Source organism: Dendrobates tinctorius, unplaced genomic scaffold (genome assembly GCF_039654945.1).
Source record: "Dendrobates tinctorius isolate UK_male_01 unplaced genomic scaffold, ASM3965494v1 ptg000030l, whole genome shotgun sequence".
NCBI classification, from domain to species: domain Eukaryota; kingdom Metazoa; phylum Chordata; class Amphibia; order Anura; family Dendrobatidae; genus Dendrobates; species Dendrobates tinctorius.
In genome coordinates, this window is record NW_027361698.1 from 7,261,614 (window position 1) to 7,289,486 (window position 27,873).

The 27,873-nt window shown below is 42.5% G+C and overlaps 1 protein-coding gene across 5 annotated transcripts in view; it reads left to right on the forward strand.

Moving 5' to 3' along the window:
- AIMP1 (aminoacyl tRNA synthetase complex interacting multifunctional protein 1) overlaps positions 1-27,873 on the forward strand; it is a 117,254-nt gene that overhangs the window by 56,955 nt on the left and 32,426 nt on the right. For all 5 annotated transcript variants that reach the window (XM_073571841.1, XM_073571840.1, XM_073571837.1 and 2 more), the window contains 3 exons: positions 1,507-1,620; positions 5,180-5,329; positions 21,860-22,065. In XM_073571841.1, coding sequence (XP_073427942.1) covers positions 1,507-1,620; positions 5,180-5,329; positions 21,860-22,065 — 470 coding nt within the window. The remainder of the gene's footprint in view (positions 1-1,506; positions 1,621-5,179; positions 5,330-21,859; positions 22,066-27,873) is intronic.

The following is a 27,873-nucleotide window of genomic DNA, read 5'->3' on the forward strand; positions in this document are numbered from 1 at the left end:
GCGCACAGTCCCGGTGTGCAGAGCAGTGAGTATTCCAGCAGCAGTGCTCTGCTTGTGAGCAGCGCATGACGTCCCTGCCATGCACTGCTTACAAGTATACAGCAGCTGCTGGCATCGGAGCAAGATGCTGCGAAGGAGTGCCGGGAAGGTAAGTGTAATCTTTTTTTATTTATTTATTTTTTTTTTAATGTTTTCTGATGGGGCCATGTATACCAGGATGAGGGAGGGGCCAATTTTAAGGATTGGGTCATGCATACTAGGATGAGATGGGGGCCATTCATTCTAGGGTGAGATGGGGGTCATGCATACTAGGGTGAGATGGCCATGCATACCAGGATAAGGATGGGAGCCATGCATACGGATGGGAGCCATGCATACTAGGACGAGATGGGGGCTCTGCATACCAGGATAGTGATGGGGCCCTGCATTCCAGGACGAGATTGGGGCCCTGCACACCAGGATAAGGATGGACGCCATGCATACTAGGACGAAATGGTAGCCTTGCATACCAGGATAGGGCCATGAACACTAGAACAAGATAGGGGCCATGAATACTAGTATAGGGATGAGGGTGATCATTCCTGCCAGGATAGGGATGAGGGGGACCATTCCTACCAGGATAGGGATGAGGGGGCGGCATACATACCAGTTAGGGATGAGGGAGCCATGCATACCAGGGTAGGGATGAGGGGGCCATGTGTATCAGGATGGGGATGAGGGGACCATATACACCAGGATAGGGGATATTAAGTACAGAATTGACCTCATTTTTCGCTGCAATTTTTTTTCCCTTATTTCTTCCTCTAAAACCTAGTTGCGTCTTATGGTCCGGTGCCTCTTATAGTCTGAAAAATACGGTATAGCGCCATTAATTACACAGCGCTTTACCGACCACATCATCGCTGTCCCCAATGGGACTCTCAATCTAGATCCTCTATCAGTATGTCTTTGCAGTTGGAGGAAACCAGAGAAGCCGGAGCAAACCCTTGCAAACACAGGGAGAACATACTGGTGGAATATGGTCCCAGAAAATATCTTCATATCAACATTGCAGAAGCGGCCACAGTGATGGCTGAGCTACACTGTTTCCATAACTCCCATAGAAATATGGGTGTTTTAATGGGTGTTACAGAAGCATTATAGCTTCAGAGTTATTGATGGAGGGTCTACCTGTCTCAGCCATGAAACCCTGAGTTAGGAAAAACTCTCCTGACATGTATACCTGATTAAATAGCATTGTACCTTTATTTCTCACTCCCCAGTGATGGGAAACACTTAGTTGTCATACACTTTTAGGTTAGAATAATCAATTGCTGTGATCTGAGTCACTTTACTGTACATTTTTCTGTTAATAGGTCTTCATGGTTAATAGTTTGTCAGGGCAGGTTATCAGAATTGCCGATGTATAATTGTTGGAGAATGGTTTAACTTGATGGAACTAAGTTTTTTTTTCAGCTTAATAACTATATGTACCTATGTTTATAAATTGCAATATTTTGACTTCAGTTTTACAAGCTTCTCTGCGGGAAGAGAAGAAGCTGCGTGTTGAAAATGCAAAGCTGAAGAAAGAGATTGAAGCCTTGAAAGAACAACTTGTGAAAACAGAGATAGATAACGGAGGTAAGATTGCTGCATCCATTGGTACCCACATAGTATTTTCAAAGTAAGGTTATATTATTTGGTCAGAATGGACTTTTCATTTGTATTTATCGCATTGGTATACATTTCTGATGTGTCACATGATGGTTTCACGAGACTAAAATCTTTCTCACCCCAGTCATGTTGATGAGGAGGATCGAGGGAGATATGGAGGGGCCTACAGCAATACATGTATGAATTACCATGTGAATAGATCCTAAATGATGATTTTTGTAAAACTTCTTACCCCTTAAGGGTACAATCCCACTGGATTTTACAATTGTTACCTTTATGGCAGGGCTGTGGAGTTGGTAAGCCAAAACTCTGACTCCTACTCCTCAATTTCCCTGACTTCCGACTCCACAGTCCTGCCTCGATACTGAGCATGTACATAAAGTGCAGCACAGATTCATCTAGACTAAAAGTTGAGATCCTTAGATCAGGAACAGATCAGACATTTCATAACCTTCCCAAATTATTATGAAAATAGAATCATAGAATGGTAGAGTTGGAAGGGACCTCCTGGGTCATCTGGTCCAACCCCTTGCTCAAAGCAGGATTCACTAAATCATCCCAGACAGATGTCTGTCCAGCCTCTGATTGAAGATTTCCATAGAAGGAGAACTCACCACCTCTCATTGCAGCCTGTTCCACTATCAAAAAGTTTTTTCTAATATCTAATCTGTGTCTCCTCCTATTCAGTTTCATCCCATTGCTTCTAGTCTTTCCATGTGCAAATGAGAAAAAAGATGATCCGTGACAGCCCTTGAGATATTTGTAGACAGCTATTAGGTCTCCTCTCAGTCTTCTTTTTTGCAAGCTAAACATTCCCAAATCCTTTAGCCGTTCCTCATAGGACATGGTTTGCAGACCGGTCACCATTCTGGTCGCTCTTCTCTGTACTTGCTCCAGTTTGTTGATGTCTTTTTTAAAACTGGACACAGTATTCCAGATGAGGTCTGACCAAAGAGTAGAGGGCAATAATGACTTCATGTGATCTAGACTGTATTTACAGCACATCCTGCATTGCACTACTGTACCCAATTTATTATATATTTTAGGAGTCTGTCCCTTTTATACCAACTCCAACTCTGACTCCACCAAAATGGCCACTGACTCCGACTCCACAGCCCTGCTTTATGGAGCAGAGAAAAAACAGCTGTAAGCAGGGCTTTGGAATCTGTAAGCCAAACCTCCAGCTCCGACTCCTCAATTTCTTTGACTCCAACCCCACAGCACTGCCTCACTACTGAGCATGTACATAAAGTGCAGCACAGATTCATCTCATCTATGACTCCACAGCACTGGTCACTACTGAGCATGTACATAAAGTACAGCACAGATTCATCTCCACTACGACTCCACAGCACGGCCTCACTACTGAGCATGTACATAAAGTGCAGCACAGATTCATCTCATCTAGGACTCCACAGCACTGCCTCACTACTGAGCATGTACATAAAGTGCAGCACAGATTCATCTCCACTGCGACTCCCCAGCACTGCCTCACTACTGAGCATGTACATAAAGTGCAGCACAGATTCATCTCCACTACGACCCCACAGCACAGCCTCACTACTGAGCATGTACATAAAGTGCAGCACAGATTCATCTCATCTATGACTCCACAGCACTGCCTCACTACTGAGCATGTACATAAAGTGCAGCACAGATTCATCTCATCTAGGACTCCACAGCACTGCCTCACTACTGAGCATGTACATAAAGTGCAGCACAGATTTATCTCCACTACAACTCCACAGCACTGGTCACTACTGAGCATGTGCATAAAGTGCAGCACAGATTCCTCTCATCTAGGACTCCACAGCACTGCCTCACTACTGAGCATGTTCATAAAGTGCAGCATAGATTCATCTCCACTACAACTCCACAGCACTGATCACTACTGAGCATGTACATAAAGCGCAGCACAGATTCATCTCCACTACAACTCCACAGCACTGGTCACTACTGAGCATGTACATAAAGTGCAGCACAGATTCATCTCATCTAGGACTCCACAGCACTGGTCACTACTGAGCATGTACATAAAGTGCAGCACAGATTCATCTCACCTACGACTCCACAGCACTGGTCACTACTGAGCATGTACATAAAGTGCAGCACAGATTCATCTCCACTACAACTCCACAGCACTGGTCACTACTGAGCATGTACATAAAGTGCAGCACAGATTCATCTCATCTAGGACTCCACAGCACTGGTCACTACTGAGCATGTACATAAAGTGCAGCACAGATTCATCTCACCTACGACTCCACAGCACTGTTCACTACTGAGCATGTACATAAAGTGCAGCACAGATTCATCTCCACTACAACTCCACAGTACTGATCACTACTGAGCATGTACATAAAGCGCAGCACAGATTCATCTCCACTACAACTCCACAGCACTGGTCACTACTGAGCATGTACATAAAGCGCAGCACAGATTCATCTCATCTAGGACTCCACAGCACTGGTCACTACTGAGCATGTACATAAAGTGCAGCATAGATTCATCTCCACTACAACTACACAGTACTGATCACTACTGAGCATGTACATAAAGCGCAGCACAGATTCATCTATCAACTAAAAGCCGAGATCCTTAGATCAGGGACAGAAGAGACATTTATAGGACATTTCATAACTTTCCTAAATTCTATTGAAAATATTTTCATCACAAACTGCATTGTACTACTGTTCCTAATGTATATTTTAGGAGTCTGAGTTGTTCCATTTTATACCTACTCTGACTTCACCAAAATGGACACCGACTCCACAGTCCTGGCGGTAATACTACTGTAGATTTCACCCTTGGCATTGGCTAGGGTAATATGAAATGACAGGCTGTGGATTTGAGATCTGCAGTGTTGGTGAATAAGCGTACATGCACACGTTGTGGATTTGATGTCGACTTTCTGCTACGTATCCACAGTGTGTACGCATCACAATCCAGACTTGCCACATGTGGATTTTGTTGAGAATTTCACCCTAAAGATTGCAATTAAGTCTGCACAAAGAGTTGACATGCCATGGATTTTAATATCTTCATGGCAATTCAATTTATATTCAGAAATTCTCCACAATGTAGGTGAGATTTCTAGAATCTCATTAACTTAGGTGGTCCTGTATTATGATGTGGTATTTCTGTACACAAATGTATACAGAAAATCTGCAGCAAATACGCACCGTGTGCATTTACTGTTCTGCTACAGGTTGTCCACTGCAGTATGAGAATGAAAATCCAATTTTTACAGTTGGATTGGATAGATATATCTGTCCCTCATGGCTGATTGTATGTGGTCTCCACCATATACATGTATGTTTGGAGGCAGAAGGAGCTTTAAGACCAAGTCTGGGTAAACATTAGTGATTTGTATGTCGTGTTAGTCTGCAGCAATATACGGTATATTCTCTCAGGTCACTAAATACTAGGAGCTGTTGTGGTTGGTAGTGCAATTGATCATTCAGCACACTGGAGTATGTGAAGGAGTCTGCTCATTTCCACCTATCTTATTTTTATGGTATTTTAGTAAAACAGGTTGGTGCTCCTGCTACTGCACCTGCTGTCTCCAGCCCAGCTACCTCACCACCCGCTGCACAACCTGCACCTGTGAAGACCTCACCTCCAGCACCAAAAGCAGGAGAAGAGAAGAAAAAGAAAGAGAAGCCCGAAAAAAAAGGTATAACGTAAGCAACCTGTCTCCTACCAACAAAACAGTACAAGGGAAAAGTGGAGGATTTTTCCGTAGCCTCCAGTCATATTTTACTACTTACGCTTCAGCGGCAGATACCAGATTGGTCACATGTAGGGATGAGCGGACCCGTGGAAGTTCCAGTTTGTCTTCTTAAGTTCGGTTTGGGTGCCAGAACTGTACCCGAACTTGAACCTAAACCCAAACCCCATAGAAATCAGTGGGGACCCGAACTTAGTAGCTGGAAAAAAATGTCTCTCTCCTCTCGAGCTGTAAAACGGACTTCCAGGAGAAGTCTGTGTTTGGAGTTCATCAACGGGTAGCTACGGCCTCATTCTTGAAGTGTCCAAATGAGACCTATGTGAGTATTATGTGGCATTGGGAGCATTGTACATCCGTTACGGCATATCATTTACACATGCATCCTATGTTTCTATATGTAGAAAATAGTATGGAGGACTTCTGACATTCTGGTATTTTAGCCATTTATTTGGGGGTATGGCAATTTTCTTAAATAGTCTTGGACTGTGTCTGATTGAGGTCATGGAGGAGATGCAGCTATTGCCAAATATGTGTAAATGAAGAAGAATGTAATTGCAATCTGCTTCATCTAAGGCAAAAAAAAAAAATTTTGATTAATGACAGTTTCCTTTTGTGTTTATCTGGATGGAGATTACTCTGTGGAATTTATTTCCAGAGGAAGTATTGCTTTTCACATAGAAATCATATTTCTGATCCAGTGTGACAAGGTGACCTGAGGGCAGAGGTTCTTGTGTAATCCTAGCTTCTGCAAACCCTTTCCTACATCTTTCTCCTAATCGGCTATCCACATTTTGGTCACGAGACAAGTTTTTAATGATATATTCCCTATGCAATCCCTGTGTTTAATCTTCATTATAGGTCAAGCTGTTTTAAAGCACCAATCCAGCGTTTTGGGTTTTTTTAATTGCAGCACTGGAGTGGTGCAGCTAGTCTAAGTTCTTCTGTTATCGACGCTGCTCCAGGTCAATTTTCTGTAGGTTGTGACCTGTCGGATCGCTCCAGTGTTTGCTGGATGAGTCAGAAGTCACTTCTCAGTGTAAGTCTATGAGAGTCTGAACAAGGCTCTTGTAGTCTTACATTGAGAGCTTGTGACTGTACCTCTGGTTTACAGTCAGTCGTAAGTTGCGGTCACAAGATGGCACAGGACCAGAGCAGCACTGGGAAAAGCAGAAAAAGCCAATGATAAGTATAATACTAGGAGCAGGAAACTTAGCTGAATTGTACCACTTCAGCTATGAAATAAAAAAAAATGCTGGAGTGGTGCTTTAAGGCAGATTAACCCCTTTCTGACAGCTGACGTACTATCCCGTCCATGGTACCCGGGCCCGTATAACCGGGAACGGGATAGTACGTCATAGCGATCAGCGGCTCCCCCCGGGACATAACTCCTGGCACACTGTAATCAAACATGATCGCAGTGTACCGAGGGATTAGGGAAGAATCGCGCAGGGAGGGGGCTCCCTGCGTTCTTCCCTGAGACCCTCGGAGCAGCACGATGTGCTGCGCTGCTCCGATGGTCTCCTCCCTGCAGGCCCCTGGATCCAATATGGCCGCTGGGGCCTGCAGAGAGGCAGCTTCCTCAGTGCCTGCTGAGAGCAGCCACTGAGAAAGCTTGTGCAGTGCCTGTCAGATCGCTGATCTGACAGTGCTGTGCAAACTGTTAGATCAGCGATCTGACACTTTATTTTAATGTCCCACATTGGGACAATATAATAAAGTGAAAACAAAAACAAATGTAAAAATAATTTATAAAAAAAATCCTTAATAAATAATAAAAAAAATCCGTAATTCTTTTTTTTTTGTAAAAAAAAAAATTAAAATACACATATTTAGTATCACCGCGTCCGTAACGACCTGCCCTATAAAACTGTCCCACTAGTTAACCCCTTTAGTGAACCCCTTAGAAAAAAAACTAGGCAAAAAACAATGCTTTATCATCATACCACCTAGCAAAAAGTGCAAATACACGCGATCAAAAAGACGTATATAAATAAACATAGTACTGCTGAAAATGTCATCTTGTCCCTCAAAAAACGAGCCACCATACAGCTCCATCAGCAAAAAAATAAAAAAAAAGTTATAGCTCGCAGAATAAAGCGATGCAAAAATACAAAAATAATTTTTTTATTTTTGATAAAATTGTTTTTATTGCATAAAAGCGCCAAAACATAAAAAAGACATAAATGAGGCATCGCTGCAATCGTACTGACCCGAAGAATAAAACCGCTTTATCAATTTTACCACATGCAGAACGGTGTAAACCCCCCCCCCCCCCCCAAAAAAAAAAAAAAGAAATTCATGAAATGCTGGTTTTTGTTCATTCTGCGTCCCAAAAATTGGAATAACAAGCGATCAAAAAATGTCACGTGCCCGAAAATGGTACCAATAAAAACGTCAACTCGCCCCGCAAAATATAAGAGCTCACATGACTCAGTGGGTCAAAATATGGAAAAATTATAGCTCTCAAAATGTGGTGATGCAAAAACAATTTTTACAATAAAAAGCGTCTTTTAGCGTGTGACAGCTGCCAAATATAAAAACCCACCATAAATAGTAAATCAAACCCCCCGTTATCACCCCCTTAGTTAGGGAAAAATAATAAAAAAAAAAGGGTTTATTTCCATTTTCCCGTTAGGGTTAGGGCTGAGATTAGGGTTAGGGGTGTGTTGGAGTTAGAATTGGCGGGTTTACACTGTTTAGGCACTTCAGGGGCTCTCCAAACGCAACATGGTGTCTGATCTCAATTCCAGCTAATTCTGCGTTGAAAAAGTCAAACGGTGCTCCTTCCCTTTCAAGCTCTGCCATGCGCCCAAACAGTGGTTTACACCCACATATGGGGTGTCAGCCTACTCAGGAAAAATTGCACAACAACTTTTGGGGTCCAATTTTTCCTGTTACAAAAATCGTTTTTGTGGAAAAAAAATGATTTTTTTATTTTTATGGCTCTACGTTATAAACTTCTGTGAAGCACTTGGGGGTTCAAAGTGCTCTCCACACATCTAGATAAGTTCCTTGGGGGGGTCTAGTTTCCAAAATGGGGTCATTGTTGGGGGGGGGGGGGGGTTTTCCATAGTTTATGCACATCAGGGGCTCTACAAAGGCAACATGACACCCGCAGACCATTCCATCAATGTCTGCATTCCAAAACGTCACTACTTCTTTTCCAAGCCCCAACGTGTTCACATACAGTAGTTTTCTCCCACATATGGGGTATCAGCATACTCAGGACAAATTTCACAATAACTTTTGGGGTCCTGTTACCCATGGGAAAATAAAAATTGGGGGTGAGAAGATCGTTTTTGTGGAAAAAATATGATTTTTTAATTGTACGGCTGTACGTTATAAACTTCTGTGAAGCCCCTGGGGGTTCAAAGTTCTCACCACATATCTAGATAAGTTCCTTGGGGGGTCTTATTTACAAACTAGGGTCACTTGTGGGGGGATTCCACTGTTTAGGCACATCAGGTGCTCTCCAAACGTGACATGGCGTCCGATCTGAATTCCAGCCAATTTTGCGTTGAAAAAGTCAAACGGCGCTCCTTGAGCTCTGCCATGCGCCGAAATAGTGGTTCCCCTCCACATATCAGGTATCAGCATACTCAGGACAAATTGCACAATAACTTTTGCAGTCCAGGTTCTCCTATTACCCTTGGTAAAATAAAAAAAATTGGACCTGAAGTAATTTTTTTTGTGAAAAAAGTTAAATGTTCATTTTTTTTAAACATTCAAAAGCACCTGAAGGGTTAATAAACTTTTTAAATGTGGTTTTGAGCACCTTGAGGGGTGCAGTTTTTAGAATGGTGTCACTTTTGGGTATTTTCTATCATATAGACCCCTCAAAGTGACTTCAGATGTGATGTGGTCCCTAAAAAAAATGGTGTTGTAAAAATGAGAAATCGCTAGTCAACTTTTAACCCATATTAAGAAGTTATTCCTAAAAAAAAAAAAAATTGGTTCCAAAATTGTGCTGATGTAAAGTAGACATGTGGGTATTGTTATTTATTAAGTTTTTTTGTGTGGCATATTTCTGTGATTTAAGGACACAAAAATTCAAAATTGGAAAATTGCGAAATTTTAAAAATTTTCGCCAAATTTCCGTTTTTTTCCCCACAAATAAGCGCAAGTTATATGAATTAAATTTTGCCACTAACATGAAGTACAATAAATTCATTTTTTTAAAATAAAAAACTATAAAAGTACACATATTTGGTATCGCTGCGTCCGTAACGACCCGCTCTATAAAACTGTCCCATTAGTTAACCCCTTTAGCGAACCCCTTAAAAAATAAAAATCGAAGCAAAAAATAAGGATTTATTATCATACCGCCAAACAAAAAGTGCAATAACGCGCGATCAAAAAGACGCATATAAATATCCATGGTACCGCTGAAAACGTCAGCTTGTCCCGCAAAAAACGAGCCACCATATAGCATCATCCGCAAAAAAATAAAAAAGTTATAGCTCGCAGAATAAAGCGATGCAAAAATAATTATTTTATTTTTTTTATATAAAATAGTTTTCATTGCATAAAACCGACAAAACATAAAAAAAAACGACCTAAATGAGGTATCGCTGTAACCGTACTGACCCGAAGAATAAAACCGTTTTATCAATTTTACCGCACGCGGAACGGTGTAAACGCACCCACAAAAGAAATTCATAAAACGCTGGTTTTTGTTCATTCTGCGTCCCAAAAATCGGAATAAAAAGCGTTCAAAAAATGTCACGTGCACCATAAATAGTAAATCAAACCCCCTTTATCACCCCCTTAGTTAGGGAAAAATAATAAAACTGAAAGAAAATGTATTTATTTCCATTTTCCCGTTAGGGCTAGGGCTGAGATTAGGGTTGGGGTGTGTTTGGTTAGGGTTGGAGTTAGAATTGGGGGGTTTCCACTGTTTGGGCGCATCAGGTGCTCTCCAAATGCAACATGGCGTCTGATCTCAATTCCAGCCAATTCTGCGTTGAAAAAGTCAAATGGTGCTCCTTCCCTGCCATGCGCCCAAACAGTGTTTTACCCCCACATATAGGGTATCAGCATACTCAGGACAAATTGCAAAACAACTTTTGGGGTCCAATTTCTCCTGTTACCCTTAGGAAAATAAAAAATTTGGGGCAAAAATATCATTTTTGTGGAAAAAAATGATTTTTTTTATTTTCACGCCCAGGCGTTATAAACTTCTGTGAAGCACTTGGTTCAAAGTGCTCACCACACATCTAGATAAGTTCCGTGGGGGGTCTAGTTTCCAAAATGGGGTCACTTGTGGGGGGTTTCCACTGTTTAGGTACATCAGGAGCTCTCCAAAGGCAACATGACACCCGCAGACCATTCCATCAAAGTCTGCCTTCCAAAACGTCACTACTTCCCTTCCGAGCCCCTACGTGTGCCCATACAGTAGTTTTCTCCCACATATGGGGTGTCGGCGTACTCAGGACAAATTGGACAACAACTTTTGGGGTCCAATTTCTCCTTGTACCCTTGGGAAAATAAAAAAAATTGGTGACTAAAAGATCATGTTTGTTTAAAAAATACTATTTGTTTTGTTTTCACGCCCGGGCGTTATAAACTTCTGTTAAGCACTGGGGGGTTCAAAGTGCTCACCACACATCTAGATAAGTTCCTTGAGGGGTCTAGTTTCCAAAATGGTGTCATTTGTGGGGGGTTTCTACTATTTTGGTACATCAGGGGCTTTCCAAACGCGACATGGTGTCCGATCGCAATTCCAGCCAAAAATGTCAAATGACGCTGCTTCCCTTCCAAGGTCTGCCATGCGCCCAAATAGTGGTTTACCCCCACATGTGGGGTATCAGCGCCCTCAGGACAAATTGCACAATAACTTTTAGGGTCCTGTTACCCTTGGAAAAATAAGAATTGAGGATGAAAAGATCATTTCTGTGGAAAAAATATGATTTTTTAATTATACGGCTGTATGTTATAAACTTCTGTGAAGCCCTTGGGGTTCAAAGTTCTCACCACACATCTAGATAAGTTCATTGGGGGGTCTGGTTTCCAAAATGGGGTCACTTGTGGGGGTTTCCACTGTTTAGGTACATCAGGGGCTCTCCAAATGTGACATGGCGTCCGATCTGAATTCCAGCCCATTTTGCATTGAAAAAGTCAAACGGCGCTCCTTCCTTTCTGAGCTCTGCCATGCGCCGAAACAGTGGTCCCCCCCCCCACATATCAGGTATCAGCATACTCAGGACAAATTGCACAATAACTTTTGCAGTCCAATTTCTCCTGTTACCCTTGGTAAAATAAAAAAAATTGAACCTGAAGTATTTTTTTTTTGTGAAAAAAAGTTAAATGTTCATTTTTTTTTAAAATATTCAAAAAATTCCTGTGACGCACCTAAAGGGTTAATAAACTTTTTGAATGTGGTTTTGAGCACCTTAAGGGGTGCAGTTTTTAGAATGGTGTCACTTTTGGGTATTTTCTATCATATAGACCCCTCAAAGTGGCTTCAAATGTGATGTGGTCCGTAAAAATAAAATGGTGTTGTAAAAATGAGAAATCGCTGGTCAATTTTTAACCCTTATAACATCCTAACAAAAAAAAATTTTGGTTCCAAAATTGTGCTGATGTAAAGTAAACATGTGGGAAATGTTATGTATTAAGTTTTTTTGTTTGCCGTATCTCTGTGATTTAAGGGCATAAAAATTCAAAGTTGGAAAATTGCGAAATTTTCAAAATTTTTGCCAAATTTCCGTTTTTTTCACAAATAAACGCAAGTTATATTAATGAAATTTTACCACTAACATGAAGTACAATATGTCACGAGAAAACAATGTCAGAATCATCAGGATCCATGGAAGCGTTCCAGAGTTATTACCTCATAAAGGGACAGTGGTCAGAATTGTAAAAATTGGCCCGGTCATGAACGTGCAAACCACCCTTGGGGCTTAAGGGGTTAAAGTTCTCTTCATAAATCAGCATTTGGAAATAGAAAAATGACAACCAATATTTCAGTCTGTCCCTGACCTTGATCAAGGCCTATGTGCTATGGTTCATAGCATATATGTGGGCTGACTGTCAGCCCCTGTATATGCCATAAACGTATCCTTCTTTTCCCTGATATCTGTGGGGGGAGAGTCAGGAGGGTACCTTACAGATTAGAGAGATGGCTGGTTCCTCTGAAGGGAGTTCATTTGGCTTTCATCTCATCTGTATGGGGGCTTTTAGTCTAATCTAAGAGCCAGTAACAACTCAATATAGGACCAAGTCTATTCTCCACAGCCCTAGGTAATGAACGATGGCTGAGCTTTCCCTCCCATCTAGTAACGAAAATTGTGTTCCTCACACTCTCCACATTTACAGCAGTAAAAGCCCCCCACATAAGTTCCCTAGTAGTCACTGCAGCCCCCAACCACATAGTCTACATAGGGTCACACAATGGCAGGGTTACCCTGATTGCACACCCTGCACCATATTTACTCTCCTACTCCCACCCTTGTGAGGTGCCCTCTCCTGGAAGAGGACTGTATTATAAAGCATCATGTCGTCTCCTGCATCCGGCTCTGTAAGGCCTGTTTCACACTTCCGTTTTTTCAAATCCGTCAAAATCCGTTGGTTTCCGTAAAAAAACGGATCCGCCATTTTTTTTGCAGGATCCGTTTTTTTGTCCCATAGACTTCCATTAGTGGTTACCGCGGATCCGTCAAAAAAACGGATCCGTTTTTTTAAAAACGGATCCGTTTGCATCAGTTTCCGTCAAAAAAACGGAAACGGATCCGTTTGGCGGACACAAAAACGGAAGTGTGAAACAGGCCTAAAAGAAACTGGGCGCAACAGGTGGGGGGGGGGGGGGATCTGCTGGCTGCAATGGCATCATGACTGGGTATTGCACAGCCTCCTGGACACAGTACATAGTGCGAAGTATCTGTAAGAATACTGTTTTTTTTTTTTCTAAATGAAAACACAGGCCAAAGCTTAGAAATGTACTTTGTTACACCAAGACTTACAGAGGGCAGCGTAGTGTCCCGTTGTGAGATCCAGGGGCAGCGGAGAGGGCATCTGGTGTTCCCTGGTGGCCACCTCTTGGTATAGCTATTAGAATGAGCATATAATGCTGCTACGAAATAAAGCACATCTCTGCCACAAGTTCTTTTATACAGTCTACACCTACAGATATCTTTTAACATGCAATTTACTGTTGGTTCTGCACACACACTGCAGCACTGTAATATGCAGACTATTATCAAGGAGGTCCAAGAACGCATTAGTGCCTCAAGCCGGAGTGACGCGCATTTCCACAAGCTAATTCACACTTGGAAGACCCGATTTCCTCTGGAAAGGAAAGCAGAATACCATCTGGAATACATATGTCATAATTATGAAATTACTCTCATTGATTGTAATCCAATAAGCCAATTAAGAAACTCAACTTGTTTTTAACGCCAGAAAGGTTTACTGACTGTTGTGTCCAAAAAAGGCGATCTGTGCCATGCGTACCCCCTGCGCTCACAGCAGGGTATTTTCCATTTCACGCTGTTTAATTAAACCACACAACAAATAGCATAGACGAAGGGAAGGAATCCGACTTGTGGGCGAGGTAAACAGCAAAACATGCAACTTTAATCTCCCCATAGAAATCCTCATTACTGTGTTATCCATTCTTTGCCAGGGACTTTCTAAAAAGATTACATTTAGATTTTGGGAAGAAGAGGAGAAAAACTTTTTTTTACCCAGTGTGAATCCTCCCTGCTTGCTTTACCTAGGCCAAGTTCTGCACTCTGATTTTCCTCTTCTGACATTTGTTGTACGAGTTTTTTTTTTTTTTCAATAGCACAGTTTTGGCATACATACAAGTTAACTTTTTAATTCTTTATGGGGCAGTGTAAATAAAACTTTTCTTTCTCAGTTTCTTCATTGGGGGATACAGAAACCATGGGATAGTCTGCTGCAACCTGGAGGCTGGCGCTATTATTACATTCAAATAAAAATTGGCTCCTCCTCAGCAGAATATTCCTTGCCTGCTAGCATCCGGCTTCCTCAGTTTTTTCTAGTGTCAGTTGGAGGCAAGGTCTGTCTCACACCTGTCTTAGGCTATATGCCCACGTTGCTTTTTTGAAGCAGAATATTCCTGAGCGGAAACGCACACCCTCTTCCCGGGAAAACGCATGCGTTTTATGAAGTGCTTTTATAAGCGTTTTTGACGCTTTTATTAAGCGTTTTAGCATGCGTTTTCCTAAGCGTTTTTGCAATACAATTGTATGTATGCAGAAACGCCCGCATTTCCGCAAAATTAATGAACATGCTGCATTTTTTTCTGCTAAGCATTTCCGCAGTGGAAAAAAACTCACTATTAGCACAACATGTGCGGATTCCATTATGATTACATGGGATGCTTTTTTAGTCTTTAGGTTAGGTGAGATAACCGTCTCACACATGTTTTGTTTTTCGCATGGATCCTTGGCGATTAACAGAGTGTAATTGTGCACTCTGTTTCACCCACGTAGTGACAGAGAGTACAGTCTGTATCATTCAGTCTGTACCCTGTCCTGCCAGTTTGGCTGGACCTGGCTACCTTGGCCAGCTGGTGGTCAGGTATGGGGGCCGTGGTCCCTTTAGCCAGTTAGCTCCTGCCCGCCTCATATAGTGCTCGCGTTGCATGGAGCAGAAGACAGAGGTTTTTCAGGGTACATCAGGACCGATGAGTTTTACCCTGCCACTCTCTTGGGAGACATCCCCTCACCCCTTCAGTTCATGTTTCTTTACATTGCAGGAGGTAGGGACCTTCTTGCGGTGGTGGATGCTGGTGACCGCTGCCGCCATTGCTTCCCTCCTGGTCGTGCTCTTGGCCTGCTCCATGCTCCTATAGCGGGGGGATGGACATTTTACATGGCTTTCATTAGCATTTTTCTCCTTTCTAGATCCCATGCTTCCTTCCTGCTTGGTGGCCTGCGGTCCCACCCCTGGATGTGTACGTGGCTGCCAGGGTGTGCCCGCTGGCGAATCGGTGTGGCTGGACATTTCAGCCGTGGACCTATCAGATATGTGCCTTTGCACCTGCCCCTTCTGACCCTGCCTTTCCTCTTCTTGGTGGTGGTGCCATGTTTTTTAGCACCTGTTTAAAGCTAAACACCGAGTCTTGTTCATTCTTTGCTCTGGGTTGCAATGCCTTACTGCAGGTTTCTTCCTGCTCCGAAAAACTACCTCTGTGTCACCTGGGTGCTGATATCGACAGATTGCCGACTGGTTTGCCTGTTTTCAGCTGCATTGGACGCCTCATCCGCTTTCCTTCACTGCTCACTGGTGTTTCTCTTATTTTCACGGTTTTACTGTCCCTCTGTCTCTTATAATGTCAGAGTCTAGAGAGGATTGTGCACAACCATTAACTCCGCCCGCACTGGCTATTAATTATTCATGTAATTGCAAATTTTCCACATGCTGGTCGGTGCCCTATTGGGCCGCCTGTACCCCTTCTTGCTAGTATCAGCTCAGGGGACCTCTATGACTTCTGATGACAATGTGGCCCCTTTGCATGGGCCAGTGATTTGGTACAGTCAGTAGCCGATTTAATCAGGGTGTCTTGTAAGATGGTTACTGTAGTGGAACAATTTCTTGTGGCTACAGCCACCCTGGGAGATCACAGTGAGTCACACCCTCCATCTACCCTGCACTAGCATGGCATATCACAACCAAGCTGCCTCTGTTCACCTCCTCATCCAGGTCTCCTTCCAGCTGCCTTTTCCCCTCCTCTAGAAATGCATTCGCCTGATGCTCTCCAGCGCAGAGCCTGCATTAGATCTTTATCAGGAGGGAAGATTGTGGGAGATGGCGGAGAGTCTGGTGTTGGTGGGAATTCATCCCTAGGGGTGAAATCGACAGACCCCCTTCCCTCCAATGAAAAGGGTTTCTTTAGGAGAGCCAAACGTGGGTTTCTCCTGTTTGTAGCCAGACTAGATAAGATCATTGCTGATACCACTGGCAGCAGAAGTACTCTTCTTCTCCTTAGGCAAGAGCTATCTGTCCATTTCGGATATGTGGGGCTCTGCAGTTCTGTCCCTTTCGTCAGTATCTAATACTAGATGAATACGCCCGTTAGGTTAGATCCAGAGCACCCCGAGGCTCTAATCAGAGATCTTTGGGTCAGAGAGGTCGTAACTTCTGGTTACAGTATAGAGTTCACCTTCGTCCTATGAGATTGATTCTTCAAATATCATCTCCCCATTTTCCCCAGCATAAGAGCCAGTTTCGATCAAGCTATAGCTCCAGTCGGGTAATTGCAAGGGTCCCTTTTCCAGAGTTGTTATGGAGGTTCTATTGAAATCTTTTCATTATCCCTAAAAAGGATGGCTTGGGTGTAGCCCATTCTGGAATGGAGATGTCTGAACAGGTGGGAGCAACTATGTTACTTCAAGGTGAAGTTGCTCCGCTGTGTTATCGCGTCCATGGAGACTGGAGAGTTTATATGATGCTTATATACATACACCAATATTTTCATCAACCAAGATCACTTTCAATTCAGGGCTTTGACTTTTGGGCTGGGTACTGCGGCCAGAGTATTTACGAAGATCCTGGTCCCAGATATGGCTCTTCTGCACCAAGGTTTTTTTGTGGAAATTGTTTAAACTGCCCTATATTATGTTTTTAAAAAAATGACCTGGCAATATGATTCTCCTCATCAATATGATTACGGTGATACTAAACTTGTCCATTTTTAAAAAAAATATTTTAGTAGTATAAAAAAGGACATTTCTAAAAAAAAAAACAAAACATTATAATTTATTTCTATAGCGCCAACATATTTCGCAGCACTTTACATTTCAGAGGGGACTTGTACTTGTAAATAAATAGTTTTTGAATGTGTCTCTGTGAGTTGGTCAGGGTGGTAGGCATGGCGAGGGGCTGTTGTTCTGGCACATCCTGGCACTCCGCAAAGAAATTAAAACTGCTCTGTGATGTGTGTGCAGTGCAATTTACTCACTTTTAGGTTAGAATTCTCCTCAGGTTGCAGGGTCCTGTTTCTAGATATCACGCACTGACAGAATCCAAGTTCTTTTCTAGCAAAATAACGTTACTTAACACATCCAGTCCAGTGACAGGCATTGCACAGTAATGCTCAACGATCATAGTTCCTCTCCTCTGTGCAGTCCCTTGCTCTCCTCTAATTCTTGATTCCCATACCGTATCCTCCGGTACCGCAATATCCTGTTTAGCCACACTAGTTCGTGCCCGTTTTCCCATCTGAGGGCAAAATCAAGGATGGTGTTTTCCAACCTTTTCCAGACCGTAGGTCTCGGACGTTTTGGAATTTTCCGCTGAACCTAGTTGCTATTCCTTCCACCCCGCACTTTTCCCTTCAAGTCCAAATAACTTCCGGCCCTCAAGGCCCTGGACCACTGGACTTCTCTTGCACGGTTTACCTCAACAACCTAACTTCATCTGACGGACTGAAAACGCACTCTGATGGACTGAAAACAGGAAGTCTCTATCTGCCACTACTCTGGCCCTGGCCATTATCTCAACTGTCACTACTCTGGTTGAAACCAGTTCTTATCCTAACCTTATCTTCTACACTGCCCCGACTGTACTAAACCGTATATTTCCCACTTACTATTACTAAACCATACTGTAACACTATCTCCCTATCTCTGTCCCTAGTCCATACAGATACATAACTTACACAGTACACAAACATCATAACATTGTTTGGCATATTAATACACAATAAAACAGTACCACATAACACACAATTTTACACATAAAACGTACCCGTTTTATTAGGAAGGAACGTGAAGGGATGCAGGGCATAACTTAGCCCCCCAACACATCCCTTACATCTCCATTTTCTGAGACTAATAACTGTTTAATTTGTTGGTCAATATAGCTGATTGAGAGCTTATTTTTTTGCGAAGTGATACAATGTTTTAATTGAAACCATTTTGGGATAAATGATATTTTGATCCCTTTATACAGCTCTTTTTTTTTTGCGATGGCAAAAAACCCCCTACAACTACGCTGCTTCGGCAATTGATGTTGACATTGCACGGTCGGTCAGAAGATAGGTGCCGGTAATATTTTACAAGAACCAGAAAACCTCTAGTCCCTTTCATGTAAAAAATAATACATCAAGTGAGCAATGTTCCAGTGCTGATGAATGAGAACGATGAGAGAAATGTGTTTCTACCTAAGTATCATTACTGCAACTACACGTTTTAGGCTTATTCTGGAGAGCAGTCTGGCTATGATAAATCGAGAAGAACTAGCGTTTTTTTGCTTCATGAAAATGGAAGATTTTAGTTAACATTCCTTTCAGTTGTAATGCTGTACTTCTACATAATCATAGAATAAATCAGCAGAAAGCTTTGAAGTTAGCAGATAAAATATCTTATAATGAGACCCCATTATATCGTAAATAACAGCCCATCTCTTTTGACATATTTAATAGCCTCGCCATGTATAGGAAAAAGACTCCAATCTTTAAAGTAAATATTTCAATTACGAGATGGGAAATATATTTGAATTTGTGTTTTCAAAAGTTTTTGATAGGTGAGGAAGAATTGCTTCAAAGTAAGAATGTGTTTAAAAAAATAGAACTTAAGTCAATTCATTATTTTGGTATGACAACCGTTTTCAATTTTGGCCGTCCCAAAAATCTTAGAGAACTAACCCCAGATCTTCTGTGGATGTGATTCTGATTCTACATGTTGATACCTTGGATACTCTGTAGGCCATTTCCTCACCATGTTTCCCCTCTTTTCCACTGCTTCTATGAAATGCTTTATGTTCATTCCCGTTTGATTCTTGATGGTGTCCAGTGGGCAACAGCCTCTTTCTTTTTGTCACTGACATTCTAAGTAAATTTGCCCTCATCATATACCCAAAATAGGACCATTTCTGTGTGATGATCTTGCCCTCCAGGGACAACTCTGGGTTTGATCAAGAACATCTTTCCCGTTGATCCTAGCTCTAAATGCAATTCTTAGAAGTCTTCTCTAGCACCACAGCTCAATAAATAACATTGTCAGTAGGTTCCTATAAAGGGCTGTAGATCGGGCCATTTGGTGCAGAGAACTGTAAAACGAAAATTAGAGCTAGTGTATATTACTAGGAGCAGCGGTACATACAATCTTGGAGGGGACACCTTTCTGAGTAACTGAGAAAGTCATGTATAACGTGGCTGTTGGATGCAGAGATAATTTCAGAACTATACAAAGCACCTAGGTTGAAGACCACTTTGTAGGTGTTTTTTGGTGGAATAAACATGTAGAGAGGGTTCAGATAAAGGAGAACAAGAACACATCCATGAGCTAAGAGAAGAGTTTCAGAAAGATGGGATGAGGAGAAGTTTACTAGATTGTATAAATTCAGTTTTTTTGCGAATTTGAGACCATTAATACAGTTTGTCACTGCAGATGGCAAGGAAGGCCAGAGAGGTAGATTTAAATGTTGTTCACATGCAAAGGATATTGGAAAACAATAAGTTTGACCAGGGGTTGTTCCATAAATAGCATTTATTCACTAATGACAGGATAGTTGATATACATGAGCGATTACAGGGCTACTGACACTTTCGCTGATCCCAAGAAGGTGGTCCTAATGTCTCCTACATGAATTAAGTGTCAGTAAGTATAGATCTGTAGAGCTCTGTAACTAGTCCTAGGACAAGGAGTAGGAAGCAGCTTCAGTTAGAAGATAGAGGGCATTTTCAGAAGACTGAAAGACCGTAACGGGGACTAAGTGGACAGGCCAGTTCTTTTTGAGGATCTAGTCAGACTAATGTTGTTTTTTTTTTTTCTTCTTCTTAATTCATTCTGGAGGCATTTATTGTCTGACTCATAAAAAGAGAAGGTTTACCTCAAGGGTATAAGGTTTCATTTCCAGATATTGGATCTCAACCAGCTTAGCTTTGTTCTTTTATCAATTTTCTTTATTCTGCTGTAATTACATTTGACGCTTGTGTTGGATGCTAGCAGAGAACAGAGAGAGGAAAAACTGGAAATATGTGAAGTGGTTTCTTGACTTTTGGCTAAAATTTGGATTTTAAATTTTGCAATCGTGTATTCAAGAGCGTTTCTACTAGTTACTATATATTTGCCTACGGGGCTTCATTAGTTTAATATGAAGGTCATCCTTGAGTATTCTCTTTGCTGATGAGGACGGCTTTCAAGCCTTCTAGTATAGGTATAGCATCTCTGTAGGTGCTTATGCACATAGGGCGGAACGGATGTAACCTCTTATGTCCGAGATTGTAAGGCAATAATGATCAGAGGGGACGTGTAGTATCTTATGGGGCAAGATTTTAATTTCTATGTTTTTCTGTATTTTCTGTGGGGGGGTTCTAATTAGTGAGCTCAGAAATCATAAATTAGTTTTAGATCTAGTGAAAGTGTGTCCAATTTGTGAAGAAATAAAACATCAATGTTAGATGTATATTTGTCCATATTTATTCTGTGTATAATGAATATTACAGCCTCCTTCCAAGATAAGCACAGTCTTCAGAGTACTCCTGATTATTGTTCTGTCTCTTGATCATAAATAAAAGGTCATGCCTTTTTGGGGTTTTTTTGGCCAACAGTTTATTCCAGTAAATAGCTTTTTATTTGGGTGGTCATCATGTAGAAAGGGCAAGACTAATCATAGGTTCCCAGACATTGACCAATCCAAAAATGTGCAGCAATTGAACAATTGGCTGGAAATTTCACGTTTCTTGATATTTTTTATTGTGACCGAAAAAATTATCATCTGTCGTTGTTATAGCTCCTCATGGAAGCAGTAATGTGCTAGTTATTTGTAGCGGAAACACCAGGAAAAACAAGCAATCAAAATGACAAAACTAGCATACGATTATTGCAATGCCAACGGTATACGTAACAATATTCCTGTTATATTTGTAATACTCTGTATTGTTGGTTGGTGCTCATGCTCTGCATTTTATCTTCACGTATAAAAGGACTCTTTAGAGGATAAAAATAAGTGTGCGGCAAGCAGGAGGGTACTGTGCCTTTCATTACTTTGAAAAAAGATCAGCAAGTCAACAAAAAGCCATCCAAGTGAAAGTTTATTCTTGTATGTCTTGAGTTGAGTTTGTGGAAATTTTCTGTAATTTAGGGCAGAAATTTACTGCAGGTAACCTCCCTGGCCATACTTAACCTTTCTATTTAGTATATATTTAATGTGGTTTTCCAAGGTCAGCAAAAGATTGTCCAAGAAGGGAAATGTAATTTATAAAAGACCTTTACTTACTGGTTAAATCCCCCGCAGTTCCACCTCTCACCCTCAGTCTTTGCTTATTTGGCTCCCTACTTGGTTCTCCACTCCTGAACTTGACCTCAAGTACATAAAGCTTATATCTAGGTGACCTTTCTAATATATAAAACTTGCTCTGTTTTTATGGTGATGTGTGCGTCACATCTTTTTAGAACTATGTTACTTTAGATATTTAATTGAAATATGTCATGAGAGGTGATTTTTTTTTTTCCCACTAGTGATTTAGCATAACACTATTGGATTTTATTCTTTTATGTAAAGGAGAGAAGAAGGAGAAGAAGTCAGCTACAGCAGATGATGATGGCAGACCTGTTGACGTGTCTCGACTGGACCTCCGTGTTGGCTGCATTATCTCTGCCAAGAAACATCCAGATGCCGACTCCTTGTATGTAGAAGAAGTAGATGTAGGAGAAGCGTCTCCAAGAACTGTTGTTAGTGGTCTTGTGAAGCATATTCCTCTAGAACAGGTATGCGATAATGAATTGTACTAATTCTATAGCATAAATGCTATATAATAAATGTACAGTATGAATTGAACCTAGGGTGTATATGGAAATGAGGCCAGATATCAAAGATGAAAGGGACCCTGACAGGAGATTCAGGTGACCAAACCATGGGCAAACTAATAGTATGATTCAGCCCTGGATGCATTATGGCCTCCATGTATGTTTTGTTCACAAATATTGTGGCTCTTCAGAGAAAGCATACTTTGAAAAACCAGCCTAGGACTATGCATTTTGGATGACTAGTCCGAGACTTCTTTGCACTCTGTTTCTCTAGACTGACGCTTTTTCACAACATTTCAGAGTTAAACATGCATGGCTTCTCTTTTCCATTCTCCTTTTGCTGATTTCCTATAACTTTGCTTGTCAGAATTGTAGGGTTTGAGGGGGACCCTTGGATTAAACCACAATATTAAATGATTTTCTTGATACTTAAGCATATGATGTACAAACAGTGAAGCCAGAGTTTAAAGGGAATCTGTCATCCCAATTTCGGCCTATAAGCTGCGGCCACCGCCATCAGGGGCTTATCTACAGCATTCCAGATCCCCAGGTGAGCATAATCTAAGGGCCCCGTCACACATAGCGACTCGCCAGAGATCCCGACAACGATATCAACATGTCAGGATTGCTGGTGAGTCGCTACATGATCGCTGGTGAGCTGTCAAGCAGACAGCTTCACCAGCGATCAGCACCAGCGACGCCGAGCGCGTCGTCACTGTGTACTTTAGTTACCAGCGCGCTCATGCAGGGAGCTGGTAACTACGGTACACATCGGGTTTCTATGGGGCGTGCGTCACTTAGAAACCCGATGTGTACCTTGGTTACCAGCTCCCTGCATCAGCGCGCTGGTAACTAAGGTACACATCGGGTTTCTAGGTGCTGCGCGCCCCTTAGAAACCCTGCGTTTACCCTAGTTACCAGCTCCTGCTCGCTGGTCGCTCGCCTGTCACACGCAGCTATGCGTGGTGGCCAGCGGGAGACCAGCGACACCAAAAAAGGCCAGAGGTTTCCACAGTGATCAGCGATACCCGACAGGGGGGCCAGTCGCTGATAGCTATCACACACAGCGATCTCGCTGGTGAGATCGCTGTTGCGTCACAAAACTTGTGACTCAGCAGCGAGATCGCTTTGTGTGACGGGGGCTTAATTCGTTTTTCTTATTTTTCAGGTTACATCGGGGGTTTATCTACAGCGGTGGCCGCATCTTATACGCCAAAAATGGGGTGACAGATTCCCTTTAACCCCTTCCTGACATGAGACGTACTATCTCGTCCATGGGACCCGGGCCCCTATGCCCATGGACGGGATAGTACGTCTACCGCGATCAGCGGCGCCCACGTGGTGAGCGCCGCTGATCGCGGCCGGGTGTCAGCTGATTATCACAGCTGACACCCGGCACAATGTGTCAGGGGCGGTCACGGACCGCCCCCGACACGTTAACCCCTTGCACACCGCGATCAAACATGATCGCGGTGTACCGGGGGTTAAAGGGAAGCATCGGCAGGGAGGGGGCTCCCTCCGTGCTTCCCTGAGCCCCCCACGGCAGCGCAATGTGCAGCGCTGCTGCCGGGGGCTCCTTTCCTGCAGGCCCCAGAATCCAAGATGGCGACGGGGGCCTGCAGGAAGCTGGCTTCCTCAGTGCCTGCAAAGCGCAGGCATGAGGAAGCCTTCTGCAGTGCCTGTGACAGATTGCTGATCTGTCACAGTGATCTGTGATGTGACAGATCAGCGATCTGTCACAGGACAGTGATGTCCCACCTGGGACTATTTAATAAAGTAAAAAAAAAATTAAAAAAAAGTGTTAAAATAAATTAAAAAAAATCGCCGAAAATAAATTAGAAAAAAAAAAAATATTCCCCCAAATAAATCCATTTTTTAGAAATAAAAAAAAAAAAACAATAAAAGTACACATATTAGGTATCGCCGCGTCCGTAACGAGCCGCCCTATAAAACTGTCCCATTAGTTAACCCCTTTGGCGAACCCCTTAAAAAATAAAAATAAAAAACGAAGCCAAAAAATAATGATTTATTATCATACCGCCAAACAAAAAGTGTAATAACGCGCAATCAAAAAGACGCATATAAATATCCATGGTACCGCTGAAAACGTCATCTTGTCCCGCAAAAAACGAGCCGCCACACAGCATCATCCGCAAAAAAATAAAAAAGTTATAGCTCGCAGAATAAAGCGATGCAAAAATAATTATTTTTTATATAAAATAGTTTTCATTGCATAAAACCGACAAAACATAAAAAAACGACCTAAATAAGGAATCTCTGTAAGCGTACTGACCCGAAGAATAAAACCGCTTTATCAATTTTATCGCACGCGGAACGGTGTAAACGCACCCCCCCAAAAGAAATTCAGGAAACGCTGGTTTTTGTTCATTCTGCGTCCCAAAAATCGGAATAAAAAGCGATCAAAAAAGTCACGTGCCCGAAAATGGTACCACTAAAAACGTCAACTCGTCCCGCAAAAAATAAGACCTCACATGACTCGGTGGGTCAAAATACGGAAAAATTAGAGCTCTCAATATGTGGTGATGCAAAAACTATTTTTACAATAAAAAGCGTCTTTTAGCGTGTGACAGCCGCCAAACATAAAAACCGCCATAAATAGTAAATCAAACCCCCCGTTATCACCCCCTTAGTTAGGGAAAAATAATAAAATAAAAAAAATGTATTTATTTCCATTTTTCCGCTAAGGTTAGGGCTAGGGTTAGGGTTAGGGGTGTGTTGGGGTTCGGGTTGGAGTTAGAATTGGGGGTTTCCACTGTTTGGGCACATCAGGGGCTCTCCAAATGCAACATGGCGTCTGATCTCAATTCCAGCCAATTCTGAGTTGAAAAAGTCAAGTGGTGCTCCTTCCCTTCCAAGCTCTGCCATGCGCCCAAACAGTATTTTACCCCCACATATAGGGTATCAGCCTACTCAGGTCAAATTGCAAAACAATTTTTGGGGTCCAATTTCTCCTGCTACCCTTAGGAAAATAAAAAATTGGGGGCAAAAATATCATTTTTGTGGAAAAAAATGATTTTTTTATTTTCGCGCCCGAACGTTATAAACTTCTGTGAAGCACTTGGGGGTTCAAAGTGCTCACCACACATCTAGATAAGTTCCGTGGGGGGCCTAGTGTCAAAAATGGGGTCACTTGTGGGGAGTTTCAATAGTTTAGGTACATCAGGGGCTCTCCAAACGCACATGACACCCGCAGACCATTCCATCAAAGTCTGCCTTCCAAAACGTCACTACTTCCCTTCCGAGCCCCGACCCCGACGTGTGTCCATACAGTAGTTTTCTCCCACATATGGGGTGTCAGCGTACTTATGACAAATTGGACAACAACTTTTGGGGTCCAATTTCTCCTGTTACCCTTGGGAAAATAAAAAAATTGGGGACTAATTGATCATGTTTGTGGAAAAAATACGATTTTTTTATTTTCATGCCCGGGCATTATAAACTTCTGTGAAGCCCTTGGGGGTTCAAAGTGCTCACCACACATCTAGATAAGTTCCTTAGGGGGTCTCGTTTCCAAAATGGTGTCATTTGTGGGGGGTTTCCACTGTTTAGGTACATAAAGGGGCTCTCCAAAGGCAACATGACACCCGCAGACCATTCCATCAAAGTCTGCATTCCAAAACGTCACTACTTCCCTTCCGAGCCCCGACGTGTGTCCATACAGTACTTTTCTCCCACATATGGGGTGTCAGCGTACTCAGGACAAATTGGACAACAACTTTTGGGGTTCAATTTCTCCTGTTACCCTTGGGAAAAAAAAAATTGTCGACTAATTGATCATGTTTGTGGAAAAAATACGATTTTTTTATTTTCATGCCCTGGCATTATAAACTTCTGTGAAGCCTTTGGGGGTTCAAAGTGCTCACCTCACATCTAGATAAGTTCCTTAGGGGGTCTACTTTTCAAAATGGGGTCATTTGTGGGGGGTTTCCACTGTTTAGGTACATTAGGGGCTCTCCAAAGGCAAATAAACGCAAGTTATTTGAATGAAATTTTACCACTAACATCAAGTACAATATGTCACGAGAAAACAATGTCAGAATCACCGGGATCCATGGAAGCGTTCCAGAGTTATGACCTCATAAAGGTACAGTGGTCAGAATTGTAAAAATTGGCCCGGTCATGAACGTGCAAACCACCCTTGGGGGTGAAAGGGTTAAAGGTCAAAAAAATAGGGATTGCTGAAGAAATTGTTTAATAACTATTTTCATATAATTAATATTTGCCAGTCAGAAAGAAGAAAATTGGGGAACCATGTGTATCCTCAGTAGAATATCAGCAACATCCCAGACTGAGTAGGCATATGTCAGTCGACTGGGTTTAGGAGAGAATGTGACCACAATGATGCTGCGTCTAGGGGGGCCCACAGGCACCTGGAGATGGCCTTGTGAATCATACTATGGTTGAAAACATACGTGTGTCCAACATAATTTATAAGAATAGATTCCAGAATGTGAATTACATTTCTCCACTCTCTTGGCTGAATGCAGCTCTTAAATACATTTCCAGTTTTTCTTCTGCGTAACATGTGTGGTCCTCCCAAAATAATATTTCCAGTCGAAGATCTTACATTGAGCAAACATTTTGGAATGCATAAAGTCATTGTTAAGGTTATGAACTGTGACTGCATATTAGCTCCGCATGTTTAAGTATGTAATGATCACTGTTTCTTTATATAGCTTATTATTGATTGTTGATTTTTTTCAGGGGGGTTATGGATATGTTGTTTCCTTCAACAGCTGTGGTGGTAAACATAATTTCTCTGCCCTAGAAACCTTTTATTCTCTTCTGCTAATATTAGTCTGTGTTAACACTGTCTTTTTTAGTTTTCCCAGGAAATGCAGCTTTAGGAAGACGCTAACAGTTGTTTTCCTGAAGCTGCTTTGCCGTCGTTTCTGCAGCAGTTCTGCCCGTGGCATCTCTTATTGTATACGTCCAAGTACAAGAAGTGATCTTTCGATTCCTCGGGCGGCTTCTGCTAGAAAGACGCCCGAAGAATCGAAAGATCACTTCTTGTAACCACGTCAGGATTTCCTACCCCTGAAGTGACATAAAACAGAACAATTGCACAGCAATGGTATTTTGACATTGATGTGCATTATGTTTGTGCATTTTTCAGCCCTCTTTTAGGCTGGTTCCGAGCAGAAGTGGTCTGAAAAAAGGTGTGCATATAAGGTTTTCTTTTTCTTAAAACAAATAAGGCCGGTTTCACATTTGCGCTTTATGGCGCTGCGCACGGCCGCCGCTAAGCCCCGCCCCCTGCCGGCTCCCTGCCCGCCCCATCCGGTCATAGCCGCCTACTAGCGCACATGGACGCTTGCGATCTGCGCACCCTATCTTTAGCATAGGGTGCGCAGATCGTGCGCTGGCCGTGCGCTAGCAGGATTTTGCTGTGCGCTGCGCACTTTTGAAGGTGCGCCCGTGTGCGCCGAACGCAGCATGTTGCATTTCGGCGCGCACGGCGCAACTTCAAAAGTGCGCAGCGCACGGCAAAGTCCTGCTAGCGCACGATCTGCGCGCCCTATGCTAAAGATAGGGTGTGTAGATCGCAAGTGTCCATGTGCGCTAGTAGGCGGCGATGACCGGATGGGTTGGGCAGGGAGCCGGCAGGGGCGGGGCTTAGCGGCGGCCGTGCACAGGCCGTCGCAGCGCCATAAAGCGCAAATGTGAAACCGGCCTAAATGGACATTATTTTTGTCTATGAAACCAAAGTTTATATATTTTAGGTTTCCATGTGCTTCATCCCTGTTT